The 20,396-nt window shown below is 42.6% G+C and overlaps 1 protein-coding gene across 7 annotated transcripts in view; it reads right to left on the bottom strand.

Moving 5' to 3' along the window:
• The window catches only part of LOC149441903 (plasma protease C1 inhibitor-like), a 565,702-nt gene that overhangs the window by 143,723 nt on the left and 401,583 nt on the right, over positions 1-20,396 (bottom strand). For 5 of the 7 annotated variants that reach the window (XM_089656785.1, XM_089656784.1, XM_089656780.1 and 2 more), the window contains one exon: positions 18,831-19,053. In XM_089656785.1, coding sequence (XP_089512911.1) covers positions 18,831-19,053 — 223 coding nt within the window. Of the gene's footprint in view, positions 1-7,164; positions 7,252-18,830; positions 19,054-20,396 lie in introns of all 7 variants that reach the window. The other 2 variants (XM_089656783.1, XM_089656782.1) reach the window with 1 other exon arrangement.

The raw sequence follows: 20,396 nt of genomic DNA, 5'->3' as shown, positions 1-20,396 counted from the left end.
TTAGAGGGGAGGGGAAAGTGCCAGTAGAGAGGGAGAGATTGAAGATGTGGGTGAGGGAGCGAATGATGGAGGGGGGGGTGACTGGAGGAGCTGTGAGGGGATAGGGTCCAGAGGGCAGGTGGTGAGGCGGGCTTCAGTGAAGACCTTAGAGACCTCCTCAGGGGTAGTTGGGCTGAAGGAGCGGACTGTTGGGGAGGTGATAGTGTGCGGGGGGTTAGGCATAGCAGGGGGTATGAGGTTGGAGGAGGGGAGGGTAGAGGGGTTGTAGGAGGGCGGGAGGCTGGGTGGAGAGGTAGATTGTGAGTTGACAATGTCCTTATGGATTGCGTCAATCTTGTTTTGGAAATGATTGGCAATCTCGTGGGCGGTGAGTGAGGTGCTGAGTGGAGGTGGGGGGGGGAGAGCAGGGATTTGAAAGTGGAGAATAGCCGACGAGGACAGGTGGAGAGGGTGTTGATAAGGGTTACAAAATAGGCTTGCTTGGCGGCGTGGAGGGAGGTGGTGTAGGTGAGGAAGGCGGCTTTGTAGAGGGAGAATGCGCGAGGGGATCTGGTTTTGCGCCATAAGCGCTCCAGCGCACGACTGCGTCGTTTGAGACTTTTTGTACGGTCGTTTTGCCAGGGTTGAAGCGGTCGGGGGCTGGTGTTACGCGTGGTTAGGGGTGCCAGGGAGTCGAGGGCAGCCGACAGTGAGTCGTTGTACGCAGTAGTGGCCAGGTCAGGGCATGACAGAGGGAGGATACTGTCATACAGACGGTCAGCTGCCGGGTGGAGATGGGTCGGGTTCAGATTGCGGAGGTTGTGGGTGATGGTTAGAAGCTTTGGGGGGGGAGTTAAGGGAGGGGGAGATGGAGAATGTGATGAGGTGGTGGTCAGAGAGGGGGAAGGGGGTGTTAGTGAAGTCGTGGGGGGTGCAGAGAGAAAACGAGGTCCAGGGTGTTTCCATTGGTGTGGGTGGAGGACTGTGTGCGCTGTGTGAGCGCGAAGGAGGAGGTTAGGAGGAGGAGTTGGGAAGTAGCTGGGCTGTTGGCATTGATGGGGATATTGAAGTCACCTAGGATGATGGTCGGTAGCTCGGAGGAGAGGAAGAAGGAAAGCCAGGTGGCAAAGTCGTCAAGGAAGGGGGATGAGGAACCAGGAGGCCGATAGATTACCGCAATCCTCAGGGGGGTGGGAGAGAAGAGCCGGATGCAGTGAGCCTCGAAGGAGGAGAAGGATAGGGAGGGGGGGTTAGGGAGGACCTGGAAGGTGCTCAGCGGTGGCAGGAGCTTACCGACCCCACCGCCTCTGCGGCCGCTTGGTCTGGGTGAGTGGGTCCAGGCGAGGCCTCCATAGGAGAGAGCTGCAGGGGAGGTGGAATCAGTGGCTTGGATCCAGGTTTCAGTGACCGCTATATGCGCAATATTCATGCGCTTCTGGTAAGTGCATAAGTTTACTAGTCCTCGTCACTGAAGCTCACCAGCACAGAACACCGATGATTATTATTATTTCTCTTGGACCTGCAATATATTGATCTAAATGAACTATTTCACTCTTGTCACATCACTAATTTATTGATATCTCTTTGCATTTTGATGCGTCATCATCAGATGTAATCTCACTAATAATGCGCCCTAGTAGCACTCACTACTATATATGATCATTTATTGTCCTATCATTTTAGCGCTGCATATATTTATTATATTTAATATTTTCTACTGTTTTAAAAAAGTTTTATTTTTCTATTTGTTGGGGGGGCATAAGTAGATGTCTTGCCTAGGGCGCAAAATAGCCTAGCACCGGCCCTGTTTGTACTGCTAGCCCAGACTTTCACCCTTGTCCATATGTCAAAAAGATCGTCCCCTCTTAATTTTTATTAAATACCTTCTTCAGTTCTCTGTATAAAAAGGAGCATGGGGGAGCTCTTGTCCATAGTGGGCATGGTATTAACATAGCCCCAGATGATCCACATTGGTTCACAACTGATATGATCCAGAAATATTTTGACAGAATAAAGGTGAACAAAGCACCTGGACCGGATGGCATACACCCACGGGTCCTTAAAGAATTGAGCTCTGTCATTTCAAAGCCATGGTTTCTAATTTTTAGGGACTCTTTAACCACTTCCAGTCCGGACACTTTTACCCCCTTCCTGACCAGGGCAATTTTCAGCTTTCAGCGCTGTCACACTTTGAATGACAATTGCGCGGTCATGCAAAACTGTACCCATATGAATTTTTTACCATTTTTTTTGAGACACATAAAGCTTTATTTTGGTGGTATTTATTCACCTCTGGGATTTTTATTTTTTTTGCTATGTAAATGAAAATGTTCAAAAATTTAGAAAAAAAGTGTTTTTCTTATTAAATTTTGCAAATAAATAATAATATGTCATCATAAATCTTGGCCAAAATTTATTCCATTATCTTTTTAGTAAAAAAAAATAAGCCAAATTAGTTTATAACCAAAAATTATAATTTTCAAACATTTTGTTTTACATTTTAATTTTTTTTTATATTATTATTTATTTATTTTTTACATACTGTCACCCTAGCAGTACAGTGTCACCATGGTGACACTGTACTACTTTTGGGGGGTGATGAAGATTTTTTATTTTTTTTTACACTGATTTCTTTTACACCCATATAGGATGTAAAAGCAATCATTTCTCTTTCTCTCTGTCTGCATTCTTGCAGCCATTGAGAACTACTGAGTGAGCACTACATGTGATCACTGATTGGGGAGGTCCCGTCCGACGATCGGTGTTTTACTGTGTCCTCCTCCACAGCGGGCACTGGATCGCGGTGCTGCGCGCTCCCGCGGAGCACGCACAAGCAGGGTGCGGGGGGGGGGCGTTTATAAACGGCCACCCGACCCTGCAGTGCCAACGTCCGGCCGTTTATATACAACGGCCGGTCGGGAAGTGGTTAATGACTGGCATAATACCACTGGATTGGTGTGGAGCCAATGTGGTGCCTATATTTAAAAAGGGTTCAAAATCTTTACCAAGTAATTATAGATCTGTTAGTTTAACATCTATAGTTGGGAAGATACTGGAAAGTTTAATAAAATACCACATAGATGAGTTCATGCTTGAAAAAAATATATTTTAAGCAACAGACCGCATGGATTCATGAAATACAGAAGTTGTCAAACAAATCTGATTTCTTTTTATGAGGTGGTGAGCAAAACCTTGGACAGAGGGGTGGCTGCAGTGGTGTATTTTGGTTTTGTGCTGCCCTAGGCAAGACTAAAATCAGGCACCCCCTGCATGTAGATTTGTCCCACCCCTTCCTGTTTAAGATCCACCCCTTCATCTGTAAACTCCATCCCTTCCTCTTTATGCTCCACCTCTTGTTTTATTCCATTATCAGTGTCATTTGGAGGAATAGTGCCCCATCACTGGCGTCAGTGGGAGGAATAGTGCCTCATCACTGGTATCAGTGGGAGGAATAGTGCCCATCATTAGTGTCAGTGTGAGAGGAATAGTACCCCATCATTGGTGTCAGTGGGAAGAACAGTGCCCCATCATTGGTGTCAGTGGGAGGAATAGTTCCCCATCATTGGTGTCAGTGTGGGAGGAATAGTGCCCCATCATTGTTGTCAGTGGGAGGAATAGTGGAGGAAATGCATGTGGGAATGTAAGTTTTAGCTAAGTGGAGATGTGAATGGAGCTTGACAACTGAGTGTGTCTACTCCCTCCTATGTACTTGTGTAGCACCCTCCTAGGTAGTTAGAGGGAGCTTGATTTGTTTTTTTTTTTAGCTAGAAAGGCTGAACAGCCTGGTCTAAGATAGAGGGGTTATTTTAGGTCAGGGATAAGAAGTTCTGCAGGTCAGTTTATTGACACCTCCCCCTGCTCTAAAATCTTGGAGAAGATTCTAGAAGCAGTGGGTGGGGGTGAGGATGGACTGGTTTGCACACTTAAGGGACTCTGGCCAATCCCATGCTGGAGGCTTGGCATGGGGCCAGGGCAGCCTTTAAATGTGCTAGAGCCTGTTCAGCAGCAGGAGAGATTGGGTGGAGGATAGAGTGAAATGGCTGAGGAGCAGGAGCCTGGGAGGGAGCCTAGTTGGGAAGGAGCTTACCTCCAGGCAGTAGTGCTGAAGAGGAGGAAATCTTAGACCTCATCGGCCCCCCAGAGAGAGGACCACCTGTGCTTCAGGGAAGGAGCCAGCCCAGCGAAAGGCCTGAAAGCAGCTACCAACCCACCAGCTCATAGGCAAAGGATTGAGTGAGTAATCCTACTACCCCTGGTCAAGTTAAGGGGAAAGAAGCACTCTAATGGGAAACTGGATTAGCTCCTTGTCCTGGACTGTCTCACATTAATGTTGCAGGCACTGGATTCCTTCAGACAGCTGGATAGAGGAGGATTATCTGGGGTGTGGGGACCACCCCACACCAGGAGAGACTGTAGAGCTCTCCAAGAAGAGGATTTTTGTCTAAAAGACATATATAGTTTCAGGAAGTTGTGCTCAATTGCAGTTCTTTTGGGAATACCATACACCCCTTACCCATCCAATATATTTACCCCTAAATAAAATCACCAAAAAACAAGCTCAAGGACTGGTTACTGTCTCCTGGATGCAAATCTGTGAAGAATGTGTGTTGCCTGGCTGTGCAGGACTATAGGGGGACCCAAAATCTCTACAGACTCCTAAGGGGGTAGTGCTTCACTTTTATAAAAGATGGACATTATGCAATCTGATTGTACAATCTCTGTACAATTTCCTTTAGATTTACAAGAACTATGGGATAGGATACACATGAACAATCTATTCAATTTTTATCAAATCAGACAGGCCCTTGTACCAAATAGCTGATGGAAGATCTAAAGGAGATTGTACAATAAGATTGTATAGAATGTGAGTGGAAGGTAGTATTGTAATGAGGGAGGTATAGTCCAGAGTGGTGCACCACTGTTCTGTAATGCAATAAGTAAGTGAAACCTTCTAGGAGATGGTCTATAGGAAGTGAATGCTGAGAGAGTATCTACAGGAAGTGAAGGAATCATGAAAATCATTTCAAAAATTCAAATAAACTGTCAAGATTTTAAACCTCCTGGGGATGAGGTAAGTGAGAGAAAAACACATTGGGATGACTGGGCCAGAAATGGCATTGAAAAACATTCTAATATGAGAAGTGAAATTCTGTCCAAAAAGGTGAACCACTTGCCGCCCAGCCACTGTAGATATACGGCGGCAGGGCGGCACTCGCAGGCAAAACCACGTTTTAAAACGTGTGTTTTGTAAACAAATAGGGGGCGCGTGCAAGGCGCGCCGCCGCCCTACCTATCCCGCCGATCACCGCCGCAGATGTGAGTTGCCGGGTCAAAGCCGGTCCTTAGTGGCTGTTTCCCGGCGATCGGCGGCAAACAGTGACAGACAGCACAGCTGCAGTAGCTGTGCTGTCTGTCACTTCCCTGTCAGCTCGAGGATGAGCTGATCGAGAAAGAACAGTTTCTCTTTCTCGATCAGCCTTGTCCCGTCCAGTACACACCCCCACCCCCTAGTAAAACACTCCCCTCACTCCTATAACCCTTCCCTGCAAAATAAAGTTAACCCCTTCTTCCCCATTGCCATTAGTACAGTGTCAGTGTTTTTTTTTTTGCACTGATCACTGTATTAGTGTTTTTGGGGATGTCAGTGACCCCAAGCCAGTACCCCCCAATGTCAGAATGTCCGCCGCAGTCCTGCCATAAGTTGCTGGTCGCTGCCATAAGTCCCTGATCGCCGCCATAATTCGCTGATCGCCGCCATTATTAGTATAAAAAAAAAAACCTAAAAATCCCAGTATCTTTCCCGCCATTTGTAAACGCTATAACTTTCACGTAAACCAATTAATTTACACGTATTGGGTTTTTTTTTTTTAGCAAAGACATGCCGCAGAATGCATTTTGGCAGAAATTTATGACTAAATTAGATTTTTGCATTTTTTTTTACTGGACATGTTTTATAGCAAAAAGTCAATTTTTTTCCTCAAAATTGTCAGCCTTTTTTTTTTATAGCACAAAAAATAAAAACCGCACAGGCGATCAAATACCACCAAAAGAAAACTCAATTTGGGGGAAAAAAAGGATGTAAATTTCATTTATGTACCGTATTGCATGACCGCGCAATTGTCCGTTAAACTAGCGCAGCGCTGTATAGCAGAAAAATGGCGTAAATTGCATTAATTACGCTATAGTTTGTAGACGCTAACCCATAGTTTGTAGACGCTATAACTTTCACACAAAGCAATCAATATACACTTATTTTTTTTACCAAAAACATGTAGCAGAATACATTTTGGCCTAAATTTATAACCAACTTTGAGTCTACTATATATTTTTTATAGGTGAAAGTAAAAAATATTGTTTTTCTTCGAAAGTTTTGGGCTTTTTTTGTTTATAACGTGAAAAATAAAAAGCGCACAGGTGACCAAATTACATTGAAAGAAAGCTCTATTTGTGTGAAAAAAAGGACGTAAATTTCGTTTGGGTGCAGCATTGCATGACCGCGCAATTATCAGTTGAATTAGTGCAGCGCCGAGTAGCAAAAAGAGGCCTGGTCATTAAGGGGGGTAAATCTTCTGGAGTTCAAGTGGTTAACCATTTCAATACCGAGCACTTTTACCCCCTTCATGCTCAGGCCAATTTTCAGGTTTCAGAGCTCTCACACTTTGAATGACAATTGCGCAGTCATGCAACAATGTACCCAAATTAAAATTTTATAATTTTGTTCACACAACTAGAGCTTTCTTTTGGTGGTATTTAATCACCACTGGGGTTTTTATTTTTTGCTAAATGAACAAAAATAAGACCTAACATTTTTAGAAAAAGAAACTTTCATTTTGCTTGAGGTGATTGTAGCCGTATTAGTGCATTTGCGACAGAAACAATTGAGTACTGTCCGTGATACTTTTTTTATTTGCACTAACATACAATTTTGAGGACAATCTTTCGGGGAATGTCCCCTTCTTCAAGGTCCAAGCAGTACTGATCACAAAGTTTTAGCAGAATGTTAGAAGAGATGTGGGGGATGGAAAAAAAAGAGACTAGAGATAAGACACAGCAAAAGCAAAGACTGGGGGGGAGACAACACTCATAGAGGAAGTTATGCTTGAGGTGATAGTCATAAAACTGTTGGAGAATGATTGAGGAATCCCATGTGGAAGATCTAGCTAGATATATAGGTTCAGCTCTCACCTGAATCTGGTGACACCTCCGATTATACCCAGAACACTCCGACACTCAGAAAATATTTTCTATGGGTTTTATTGAAGAAAACAAACCCTGAAAAAGAACTGGCTGATTTAACACAGGTAATATACATAAACACAGATACCAGTTTGCATAACACAGTAAGAAATCACTCTTCATTCGCCAAAGACTCCAAAAACTTACTAGTATCACACTGACTAGGGTGGCACATGAGATTGACATTGACACATGAAACAATAACTATTAATGAGATTAAACAACTTATTGACATTTGTTATAGCAGTACTATCTAGAGCAGAAATATCCTACATAACCACTGGCCAGTGGGATGAAACTTAAAGTCTCTCAAACGTTGGGGCCCTTTCATGCAGAGAGTGAGCGCTCTTCCATTGATTAGAGAGTATTTGTAATCCAGGGATAGCAGGATAGCACAGTCTCCTTTAAGCAGAATCTTCCAGTGAACATTGCAATAGGAAAAAAACAACACTTCAACAAATCTTTACCATACAGGTGAAATCCTGATATACTGACACTTGCTCAGTATATTCAAAGCAGCAAGCTTCTGTGGGGACTTGGAACTAAACACACTCTTCAGCCACAGCACAAATCTTGAGGAGATAAACCAGTAATATACAGAGACAGAGTTTTCTCATCAATCAGCAGCAGGAATAGCTAATTCTGAGCAGCTTGGGCTTTTACCAAGATCTGTGTCACTCTGAGAATTAGAGAGCAGGCTTTCTCATGACCATTCTCCAGAGATGAACAGCAAATGCAGCAATATCAAAATCCTCTTTCATCACAGAGTACTCACTGTTTCTGGATTGTCATCTAGATAGCATTAGACAGCAGTAGAAATCCTCTCTTTCAGCAGCTCCAAACTTTGAGAGACACATACACTTGAGTGGCTGTAATCCTGAGTGTCAGGCAGGACAATCCTTGATTTGCACACTGTCCTCCTGCAACAAGTCCTCTGCTACTCACGCCCAGCCCATGGGCTGTAGCAGCACAAAGAGTGAGACTCTGACTTTACACCAGGAGCCCTTGCTCCATGCGGTCCCCTGAAAATGTCTGCGTCCCCACATGTGCTTCTTCTTCCTTTTTCCTCTCTCTTTTCCTCCACAGCCAATCATAAGTTCAGCTGCAACAGTGCTGCTATGGGTGTTTCCTTCTCAACTGTAGCAACCACCAATCAGAGCACAGTCCTGCTTTTCCTGTCTGTCACTCACAACGAGGGAAAAGGAAAAAAATGCTTTGCAACTGCTGTTTAAGATTTAAAGCAACCAGCACCTCTCTACACATGTCCAAATTAAGGCCATTATATCTTGTGTCAAATAGAATTATCATTCTTAGTTCAAAAGTTTTTCTTTCCTGAATGGATTTGAAATTTCCTTTCGAGAACAAAAATATTGAGGTCTCCCAAAGTGTGGTCTGGTTGTCCGAAATGGTGTCCCACAGGTGTGTAAAAGTCATCTTCTTTATGTTCCTTGATGGTATGTGTAAATTCATCCTTGTTTGCAACTTCTGTCCTGTTTCGCCAACATAAGATCCTTTGCTACATTTTCTGCACTTGATAAGGTACACAACATTACTGGACGTGCAGCTGTATGATCTGGAGATATTGAAGATCCCTTTTGAGTGTCTGACACTTTTTGATGGATTGAATTGGTTGCACAGTTTGCAGCGTTTTTTTATTGCAGGGTTTGCTTCCATTATTTGTGACATCATAATCAGAACAAAGTTTCCTACTGATTAGTTTATTTCTGAGGTTGAGGGGTTGTCTCAACCTCTGGCCTTCTTGTATATATTTGTTTGTATCCATCACAACAACTGCTCCCCCTTTATCCGCTGGTTTGATGGTGATGGCCTGATTATTGTGCAAATCGTGTATAGCCCTTCGCTCTAGTGGTGAAAGATTGTACAGAATTTTCTTTTGCTGGGTGGATATCAGGGATGTAGCTCGCAATCTGAAACTATCAATATAGGTGTCCAGTTTGGGGTTGCGTCCCTGTGGAGGTGTGAAGCAGCTATTCTTTTTCTTTGTGTAGCACTCCATTGTCCTAGGATTCCTTTCATTACTGTGGAAATATTCTTTGAACCATAGTCTCCTGAAGAAATCCTCCATATCTGACACTAATTGTAAATGATACAATTTGGTGGTTGGGCAGGATGTAAGGCCTTTGAAGAGGATGGTTAATTCTGGTTCAGAAAGTTTATGATTTGACAAGTTGATGATTCCAAGTTCATCTGTTATATCCACATTTTCAGTCAGTTCAGCACTTACTCAAGGGATACCTTGGGATTCCGGATTAGATTCCAGGTCACTGATAGTAGGAGGTATAGATGTTGGGTTGCTTTTTATGTTTAGGTTGTATCCAAAAGGTCTGCTCTTGGTGTAGCTTCTGAAGTTTTTTTTGCTTCCCATTCATGGCAAGTTTATTTATTTATGGCTGACCTGGAGGAAAAATTCCTGAACAGCATGGAACAAAAACCATACAGATACTATAGCTATATTGATGATATTTTCATCATATGGACAGAAGGTGAAGAATACAATTTTACTCATTGATCAACACTTTTCATCCATCAATCAAACTAAAAATGGAATACTCAAACACCCACGTCAGCTTCCTAGACACCACAGTATACATCAGGGATGATACGCTTCACACCTCAATATACAGGAATCCCTCTGACAGATGCAACTACCTTTCACGGTTCTAGCTTCCACCCCCAACACACGAAACGTGCCATCATACACAGTCAGGCCATTAGATACCACCGAATATATTCTGACCCAAGAGACAGAGATAAACATCTCGGGACACTAGCAGACTCCTTCCATAAGAAAGGTTACAAGGACAAAACTATCAACAACAGCATAAACAGAGCCTTGAGAACCTGAAGAGAAAATCTACTTCAGTACAAAGAGAAAAAAAACAAACAACCGTGTACCTCTAGTAACCACATACAACCCAGCACTAGAAGGAATAAGAAAAATAATCAAAGATTTACAACCCATCATAACAGAGGATGGAACGCTGAAAGAAATATTCCAGCAACCACCAATACTGGCCTTCAGACAACCCCCCAACCTCAGAAATAAACTAATCAGTAGGAAACTTGCTTCTGATTATGATGTCACAAATAATGGAAGCAAACCCTGCAATAAAAAACGCTGCAAACTGTGCAACCAAATCAATCCATCAAAAAGTGTCAGACACTCAAAAGGGATCTTCAATATCTCCAGATCATACAGCTACACCTCCAGTAATGTTGTGTACCTTATGTTGGCGAAAAAGGACAGAAGTTGCAAACAAGGATGAATTTGCACAGATATACCATCAAGGAACATAAAGAAGATGACTTTTGCACACCTGTGGGACACCATTTCGCACAACCAGACCACACTTTGGGAGACCTCAATATTTTAGTTCTTAAAAGGAAATTTCAAATCCATGCAGGAAAGAAAAACTTTTGAACTAAGAATGATAATTCTATTTGACACAAGAGATAACGGCCTTAATTTGGACATGGGATTCCTCAATCATTATCCAACAGTTTTATGACTATCAGCTCAAGCATGACTCCCTCTGTGAGTGTTGTCTCCCCCCTCCTCCCCAGTCTTTGCTTTTGCTGTGTCTTATCTCTAGTCTCCCCGACATTCCCCGAAAGCTTGTCCTCAAAATTGTATGTTAGTGCAAATAAAAAAAGTATCACGGACAGTAAATTGTTTCTGAGAAAAAGAAAAACATGTTTCTTTGTTTCTGTTATAAAAGTTTGCAAATAAATAATTGTTCTTCATAAATTTAGGCCAAGATGTATTCTACTAAATTTCTTTGGTGAATATAACCCAAATCAGTATTTATAATTTAGTCTGTAGGAAAGTTATAGTTTGCAAACTATAGGATATATCTGAAAATTGATCAATCCTGAAGTACCAATCCAATTTCTCGAGGCCCACAAATGTCAGAACAGTACAGATATCCCCCAAATGACTCCTTTTTGCAAAGTAGACAGTCCAACGTATTTCACAATAGACATGGCGAGTTTTTTGAAGTTGTAATTTTTTTGTCTTAATTTTTCGGAAAATTAAGAAATTAAATAAAAAAATAGTTTTCACAATTATTTTTTACATACTGTCATCAGTGCAGTACAGCATCAGCATATAACTGGTGTGGGGGTGATCAGGGACACTGACTGGTGACAGTACAAAAAAAATAAATTATAATTTTTTAAAATTTCTTTTTAATTTTTTAATTATTTTTTTATTACATTTTTTTCTCTTTTTTTAAGATTTTTTTTCATATTACACTATGACCAAAGTAGTATAATGTTACCATAGTAACATTGTACTACTTTGGGGAAGTGATCAGTTTTTTTTTTTTTTTTTTTTAGACAATTTGATTGCTTATAGCAAATAGTTTATTTGCTATAAGCAAAGCATTTAACTCAATGAAATTGATTCATTCAGGTATTTTTGTTGTGATTTGTTGTGATTGGCCACGGCTAATCACATGACATGGATGGGCTTTGATTGGCCCAGCCTGTGCCTGTGATCACTGTGACCATTCACAGCTCGACATACTTGTATGCAATGGATGACATGAAAGGAAGCCATCCATTGTATACAACTGTCATGTGACTTGCTGTGATTGGTCTGCTTTCCTTTATGCAAGCTCGAGAAACCTATTCTTCATAGATGAAACTTGGTAAAGCCCTCTACAGTGGAACAATTGCATCTGGCTCTAATTGACCTTTCAGTATAGCCTTCAGCATGGCTGGTGCTAAACTATTATGCGCCCTAGGCAAAACCAGATACCCCCCCCCCCAAAATAAAACTTCACCTCTCCTAGAACACATCCTCTTTCTCCTCAAATTTTCCATCCTAGCACAACCCCGCCCCCCCCACCTCCTAGCACAAATTCACCCAATCCCACCTCCTAGCACAAATCCCTCCAATCCCACCTCCTAGCACAACCCCTTCAAATTACCTTTCCCAGCACAAATCTTTCCTCCCCACCCAAATGCCCCCTCCTAACACAAATCCCCCCCTCCTAGCACAATCCATCCCAGTCCCCCCTCCTAAGCACAGTTTTCCCTCCAATCCCAACTTCTAACACAAATCCCCCCAATTCCCCTCTCCTAAGCACAAATTTCCCCCTCCAGTACAATATTCCCCCCTAATCCCATCTCCTAACACAAATCCCTTCCAATCCCCCCCCCCCCAGTACTAATCATCTTTCTTCAATCCCCCCACCTAGGACAAATTCCCCCAAATCCCTCTTCCAGCTAAAACCCCTCCAAATTACTCTTCCCAGCATAAAATACTACCACCTCACCCAAATCCCCGCCCCCCCCTTTTAGCACAAATCCCCCCCAACCCCCCTCCCAAAACATCCCTCCTACTCCTACCACTTTGCCCCCCATTCCTTCTGCTAGCACAAATCCACCCCTCAATTATCCCCATTGCCCATTCCAGCACAAATAGCCGCCATCTCCCCTCCTCCTGTAAGCTCCCCCCCACCCAACTTGGGCTGTACACAGTTTGATTACCCTGCCCCCTGTCTCCTCCAATGACCACTCATCTCTCAGACAGCAGGGAACCAGGGAAAGAATCAAACACTGAACATGCCGATGTGAGAATGATTCTGTATCATCTGTTTTCCTGGAGGATAGCTCCACTGACAGGGGAGGAGAGAACAGCCTGCACATCCTGGCTCTCTCCTGCCATTTATGCTTTGCAGGCTTCACTGCTCCAGGCTACTCTTGTCCCAGCTGTGAGTGCAGTGGTAGGGGAAGGCACTCAGCGGCCAGACACAGCATCCATGGAAAGATCTTCCTGGGGGAGTACAACTGAAATATGGGGAGGGGGGGGCGTAGCCAACCCCAGCACCCCCCTAGACCTGGCCATGGGAGAGAGCAGGGAAACCAGCGGCTGTGGCAGTGCACCCTAGGCGGCTGCCTAGTTCACCTGGTGGTAGCACCGGCTCTGGCCTTCAGTAAATTAATTGGATGACAACTATTAGCATAGAGAAGAGTTTCTTGATGTGAGTTTACTATAGGCCTGCACTTATTTTTTGATCCTCCGAGGATCCAATCAAAGTTAGATCCAAGTAGCTGATCCTTACAAACAGCTCCTCTCCTATGAACATGAGATTATACTCATTGTCACCTAAATATTTAAAAAATCCTGTCTTGGATAATTCTCTGTGCATAGAGGTTATGCTCCTCCCACTAACCATTACAGAGACTGATATAGACGGGGTAAATTTAGCACCTATCAAGGCACCCATCCATTCTTTATTTTCTAATCTCTGGATGACATGCTTAAATATCACATAAATAGGAGGATAAATTAACTACCAGTGATTGAAAGTGTCCATCAAATCTCCCAAAGGTTTACCCAGAGAGATAATACTAGCTAAAGTGGGCAACCCTATAATCAGAGTCTCCTACTTGTGAACCTTTGGGAGATGACAGAAGATGGGAACAACTGGGAATTCCAGTATTAGTCTCTGAGCTGTCCTCACTCACAATGCTAATGCTTCTTTTACAATCTGTTCTATTTCATTTTTGTAACCCATGGTAGGATCCCTATGTAACCTAAAAAAAGATATTAGTATTTGATAAATGTCTCAAAGCCTTATCTCAATAATCTTTTGTAGGAATTTGCTGCCCTTTACTGTTAGCTGCTAATATCACAGTGTTATGTATAATTATGTATTAGCACTTCCTGTCTCTGGCGGGATGGCTTAAAAACCTCAGAAGGAGGAAGTGAAGAGAGAGAGGAGCTAACACCACATGCCCACCTACAGGAGCTGCATTACCCAAATATTGTATTTTATTCAGACAAGAAGCAGAGACTATTAGGTAATAATTCCTGTGTTCTGGCTGTTTAACTGTACTGTAACTTCTTGATCCGAATCCTAGTGACAGATCTTCCAGATACCCATTAGAATGACTGGACTGTAGATCTTGAGGACTCTAGCTTAACAGCACTTTCTCCTCCAAGACAGACACTGAACTCTGAATCTCCAGAGTTTGTGCCTCAATTAGTGAGCACATCTAGTCAGGGACCCAGTCTCTCTACACAGCCAGTGCCATAGTCACTGCCCTTCATAGTCCTATTGCAATGCCTGAAAACACAGGACAACTTCAGAGAGATGTGCAGAAGATGGCAGAGAGATAGACATCCTAAATCTGTTTTGACCTAAGATAATTTGAGGGCCCCCAGGTTTATCCCTTAGCCTCACTGGTTTCATTCTTGGTTAGGAGCAATCTCCAACTTAGTCAATATGTTGCTTGCTTTTACTTCACCCTGCATGTATTTTTACGAATGTGTTGATTTTCCTCAGCACTCCATTGTAATAGGGAGAGGACAATCCTGTTTCTTAAATTGATGTTTATAATAAACATTGTGTTGCCTTTGACAGGATGTAAAGATGTCACCAGTGGGAATGTGTAGGGATCAGCTGCCCTCTACAACCACTGATATCACAGTGTTATGTTTAATTATGTATTAACACTTCCTGTCTCAAGGATGGACTTTGAAAACCACAGAAGGAGGAAGTGAAGAGAGTGGAGGTCTCAGCCACATGCCCTGTCCAGGGCAGTTGCTACTGTTGTATTTTTACTAAGACCAAAAGGGGATACTATTATTCATGTATTCCTATGTTGTAATAGTTTAACTGCTGTTGCCCCTAGTTTCCTGAGTGGCAATCCGAATCCTTATAACAGAGTATCCCTATCCTATTGTTATTAAAAACCTATGACGTCCTACCATTCTAACCGCGCATGCGCGGCTCCGGGAGCACGCAGCACGGCGGTCAGCGGTGCGCTGTGTCCCTAGGACACAGCGGATCACCGATCAATGCGAAAGAGCCGAAGATGTTGGCTCGGCCATGTGATCAGCTGTGTCCAATCACAGCTAATTGCATGTAAATAGGGAAATGCCATTTATTGGCATTTCTCTCCTCACAAGCTGTCACGCTGACAGCTCCAGAGGAGAGGAGAGCCGGTAATCAGCATCTCCCAGAGGGGACATGTACACTGATCATCATGGCACTGATGATCAGTGTGCCCTGATGATCTGTGTAGCCCCAGCAATGCCACCTGCCAGTGCCCATCAGTGCCACATCAATGCCACATTTCAGTGCCTACCAGTGCACATCAATGCCATATATCAGTGCCCATCTGAGCTGCCTTTCAGTGTCACCCATCAGTGTCAGTTAGTGCCACCTATCAATGCCAGTCAGTGCCGCCTATCAGTGTGCATCAGTGCTGCCTATCAGTGCTGCCTAACAGTGCCAGTCAGTGCCACCTAACAGTGCCCATCAGTGCCCATCTGTGCCACCTCAGTGTCCATCAGTGCCCATCAGTGCAGCCTCATTAGCGCACATCAGTGAAGGAGAAAAATCACTTATTTACAAAATTTTATACAAAAACTAAGAAAAAAATCTTTTTTCAAAATTTTCTGTGGTTTTTGGTTTGTTTAAGAAAAATTAAAAAACCCAGAGGTGATTAAATACCAGCAAAATAAAGCTCTGTCACAAAAAAATGATACAAATTTCATATGGATACAGTGTTGCATGACTGCGCAATTGTCATTCAAAGTGCAACAGCGCTGAAGGCTGGAAATTGGCCTGGGCAGGAAGGGGGTATAAGTGCCCTGTAGGCTAGTGGTTAAACGCACTACAATCCATTTAACATGGTTTCCTATGGAACATGTTCACATCTATGCTTTTTTGAGCTGCTGAGTTTCTGGAAAGGGTCAGGGACTTTTTTAAAAGCAAAAAGCATTGTTTTTGCTACAATAGAGTTCAATGGAGAAGCTGCTGAAATGCATGGTAGTGCGTTTTTGCCAAGTTTTGCATTTTTATTCTGCGCAGCAACAAAAAAAAATTCCACTTTAACAAAACAAAAAAGAGAACTGAACAAAACCCAAAATGCGGTAAAATTGCATGAAAACCGCGTGTAGAAAAATGCAAAACAAAATGCAAAAAGCACTTGAGAATGCATCAAACGCAAACTGCTATTATGTTAACCAAGCCGGAGTGCAAGGTATTCTTGAGGGGAACATATCTATGTGTTTACACAAATGGTAGACAATGCGACCCTCTCCACTTCCCTTTCAGGATTCAATGCTCAAGCATGGGCAGCCAGTTGCTAGACCTGAACATGAGGAGAAGGTCATTAGGACTGTTTTAGCACTGACACAGGGTTTAAACTAAGCATTCCTGCATGCGAGCAGAACAAGGTGAAATGTGCATGAGGTCAATCTTAGTAGATGGGAGGTTCTCTGACAAGAGAATTTGACATTATTTTTGAAAGGTCAAAGTAATAGATTCTCCTTAAGTCCAGATAACCTCTGTACCCCAGCAATGGGTTAACCATGGTGTTTACAATTAAAAGAAAAAAAAATACATCTACTAGTGCATCTGTTTTCATTTTTAATTTTATGTGCATTTTTCTCTACATTCTTAGCAGAAATCTAATCAGGAAAATAATTTTTTGTTGCCTTTGTCAATGTTATCAGTGCAGATTGCCTGGTGTCTGGGGTAATTGTGACATAAATGTACAGATTTGAGTAGCTGAAATGTGACCTGTAGCAATATGTAAACGTAAATTTAGTCAGTCCTTATCATTAAAGAAATATTCAGTCATAGGTATTCAGAGACAGATGGTCCCCCATTAGCATCTGAAAAGAGACAGAGATTCTCCAGGCTGGAAGTGGCACCTGGGTGCTAATAAGATTTTGTCACCTATATGTAATCAGACTTTGCCACCTTCCTGAAGCTTAAAAGAGAAACGCAGACGTTTCGGCTTCATGACACCAGGGGGGCTCCGATCTGTCTAGGGAGCTCTAAAAGTATATACATTCATTAAAGGAGTATGTTTCATCCCTCATATAAGCTAAAATATTAGGCTAAAATATGTAGGCTACATCGGCATATAAAAACTGTTTGTGGCCTATGTAGAATGTCAGAAAAATGCAGGAAATGGTTATGTGGCACTGGAGTGCGATAGCGGAACAGGGATTGGTACTGTCACGATCGGACTGATTCAAGCCGGTCTTGGTCCAATTGACTTTGGGCAGTTCAGCACCCAGAACAGTCTGTGGGCGGGTACATGAACACCCCCCAGAGTCAATTGGCCAAGAGCTAATGTCCCGCCTACGTCCATATCCCCATAAATTGAGGACCCTGACATTGGAACATTGTGATTCGTATGGAGCTGGTTCGATCGACTAACGGATTATGGACTCTCTGACTTGACCCAGTCACAGGGTAAATCTTGGTAAAAGTTTTATCTCTGTTTTTTATTTCCTTTTATTTTATATTGAATAGTCTATGTGTGTCTTCTTGTATTTTCTGTAACTTTTTATACTTTGTACATATTTTATGCACTGCCCACTTTCGGGATATTAAATCTTAAAATTAAAAGTAACTTCTGGGTATTTAAGCACGGGCTTATATCTCCGGAGAGATTAGATTGTATTGTATTTTAGTGTCTATATGCTTGGTCAAGCTCATTGCCAATCTGTTTCCAATTGCACTGCGTGTTGGCAGATTGCGTGCAGATTGTAAAGGTAACAGATCTGCCAGACGGAGATCTGTGTGTGTGGGGTGTCCCAACAGACTGTTCTGCGGATAAACTGTTGGGTGGTGGCCAGCTACCGTTTGTGGTGTGTCTGGTGTGGGGGGGTGTGGACAGTGGAAGAATGATTAACACCGGGGTTCTGGCTTGTAGGATAGCTGGAGGGATCCTAGAAGGGTGTGTGATTACTAAGCTGCTCCTCAACTCTAATTAGTGCACCAGATTGTATGTAAGATTTATATCTGCCAGTGTGCGTGTGGTCGACCAGCTGGATTGGAGTGGAGTCTCCCTCCGGTGGTGGCCAAGAGGTAGTGCAGGCTGTGAAAGTATATCATGGTCAGTTTTATATATGTAGATATATTCAAAGTTAAGTCCCCCTTATTCCCTCTTACCCCAAGTCACGGCCGCACATGCGCGCCTCGGTTAGCTAGTCACTGTGGGCGTGGCGTGTGGGTGAATGCGTGACAGTAATCATTTCAGTTGATAAGTTGCCTGAATCATTATGTGATGCTGACTGGTCACAAAAGTTTTTTTAATTTTTTTTAATCTAAGCCGGCCATAGATCAAAATTCATCCAGTTCTGTAGGAATCCAGGTATAAGCAGGCTGATTGTACTGAAGTTGACCTATCGATTGCTATAGCCACAAGCAATGATCATTTTATTCTGATGGCTGGGAAACCTCCCACTGTCAGAATACAATAGCTCTGCGTGAAGGATTCCCCCACCAACATGTGTTCATGGTGGAATCCAGCAAATTTAGCTTGCATTACTCCCTTGCAGTCTTTTTTTTTTTCTTTTATTGTCACATAATTACTGTAGCTATTGTTATAAGCAGTCAGCTCTCTGTTTAATTATTAGAGAGAACTTTTGCAAATAAGATTAGCATGCATTTTCTTGGAAGCCATCAGTCATTGCAGATCAGTAGGAAGGCTCCCTGCTGTCAGTATACAATACCACAATGGGAGGGATTCCCCCATCCACATTAAATGTGTGGATAAGGGAATCTGATCAATGTATGGACTGCCGAAGTCTCTAACTTTAAGTCTTTACTCACCAAGTGAACTTAGGGCTTCATTCAATCCAAAGTTGGTATCAAGTTTGATCTGAGGAAGGGACACAGATGTTGCTCGAATAGGCACCTCTTCAAGCTGTTTAATGAGCAAATTCACAATTTCTTGACTTAGACGTTTCTCCATTATTTTCAGTGCATCTGCTGCATGTACCAGAGGCAAGAGGATGAGAAGGCTGCAATTGTCTGACAAAGGGAATCGGGCAACCTGAGTGGACAACACATAGTGGCATATTAGGTGATAAATCAGACCCATTTAATTTAGCAGCACTACATTGTACTACTTTTGTCTCTTTTACGATTACTTACTGTCTTGTTAGACTCATGGTCAAATACTGCCTTTTAAGGAAAAACACAACACATTTAGGTAATAACATCTTTTTGTGCCCCCACAGCACTTTAAAGGCTAAGATCACCTTTTTTGTCTAATTTCCAGCCAATCTATGTACCAATATAATGTACCTCTAGTGTACCTCTGCTGCAGAAAAAAAAACCTCTCTCTATGTTCTAGGACAAGCTCTATTTCCATAGAAAGCTCTTTTATTCTTCTTGCTACCCGTTCCTTAGTTTGGGAAAACTGTTAGAGACTCAGGAAGTAGTCCAAGAGTTGACCGCATTAACACACCCTACACCTTCCCTCCCCTTCCTGGAGATTACTCACCATACACTATAAAATCTGATTGTACAATTTAGATTCACCATCAACTACTGTATGTAGTGGAAGGTCCTGCTTGATTGGATAGATAGGCGTGTCCTTTTTTTATATAGTTTTGGTAAATCTAAAGTAGATTGTACAAAGATTGTACAATCAGACTGTAAAGCCTTTATGCACTTAAAATGAACTACATGTAAACAAAAGTAGAAGAACTGTCCAAAAATTTAAAATACAAAGCTGCAAACACAAAAAGGGTATATCCCCCCCCCCCATATGCTAAAGATGGCAGTATACTGTATTGCCCTAAAAAATGTGCAAAAATAAAACAAATCATAAACCCATAATAAATAAACAAATGCGTGAATTCACAACATATTATAAACATACAAAACAAAAAGTGCCCATGAAGTGCAAGTGTTAATTCAGAATAGTCCTACATTCCAAAAAAACAAGAAGTCCCTTAGATGTGCAAAATAAGTACATTTCGTTCTTCCTCAAAGGTGTGCCAATTTTTTCCACTGTTACCAAAAATGGTAGCAAAATGCAAGTTTACAGAATAACAATGACGCTCCTATTACAGAGTAGTCATAGAAAACTTAACCAGCATACACAGACATCAGAGGCATCTCTCCATGTATGTCCACAAGGCCATCACCAAAAAAAAAAGCACCCTCACCCCCCCCCCCCCCCCCCCCGCGCACACACAACTGCATGTGCGAGCGTTGACCCTGTGCCGGTATGTAAACAGTGGTTGCACCATGCATGTGAGGTATCGCCGTAAACGTCACATCAAGGGCAGTAATTCTAGCACTAGACCTCCCCTGTAAATCTAAAATGGTAGCTTGTAAAGGCTTTTAAAGCATTGCCTATGGATATTAAAAACGTATGCAGTTTGT

The sequence above is a fragment of the Staurois parvus genome, unplaced genomic scaffold, assembly GCF_062004578.1.
Source record: "Staurois parvus isolate SC_StPar_1 unplaced genomic scaffold, SC_StPar_1.0 ptg000937l, whole genome shotgun sequence".
Classification (NCBI taxonomy): domain Eukaryota; kingdom Metazoa; phylum Chordata; class Amphibia; order Anura; family Ranidae; genus Staurois; species Staurois parvus.
This window is presented reverse-complemented; position numbering and strand designations above follow the sequence as displayed.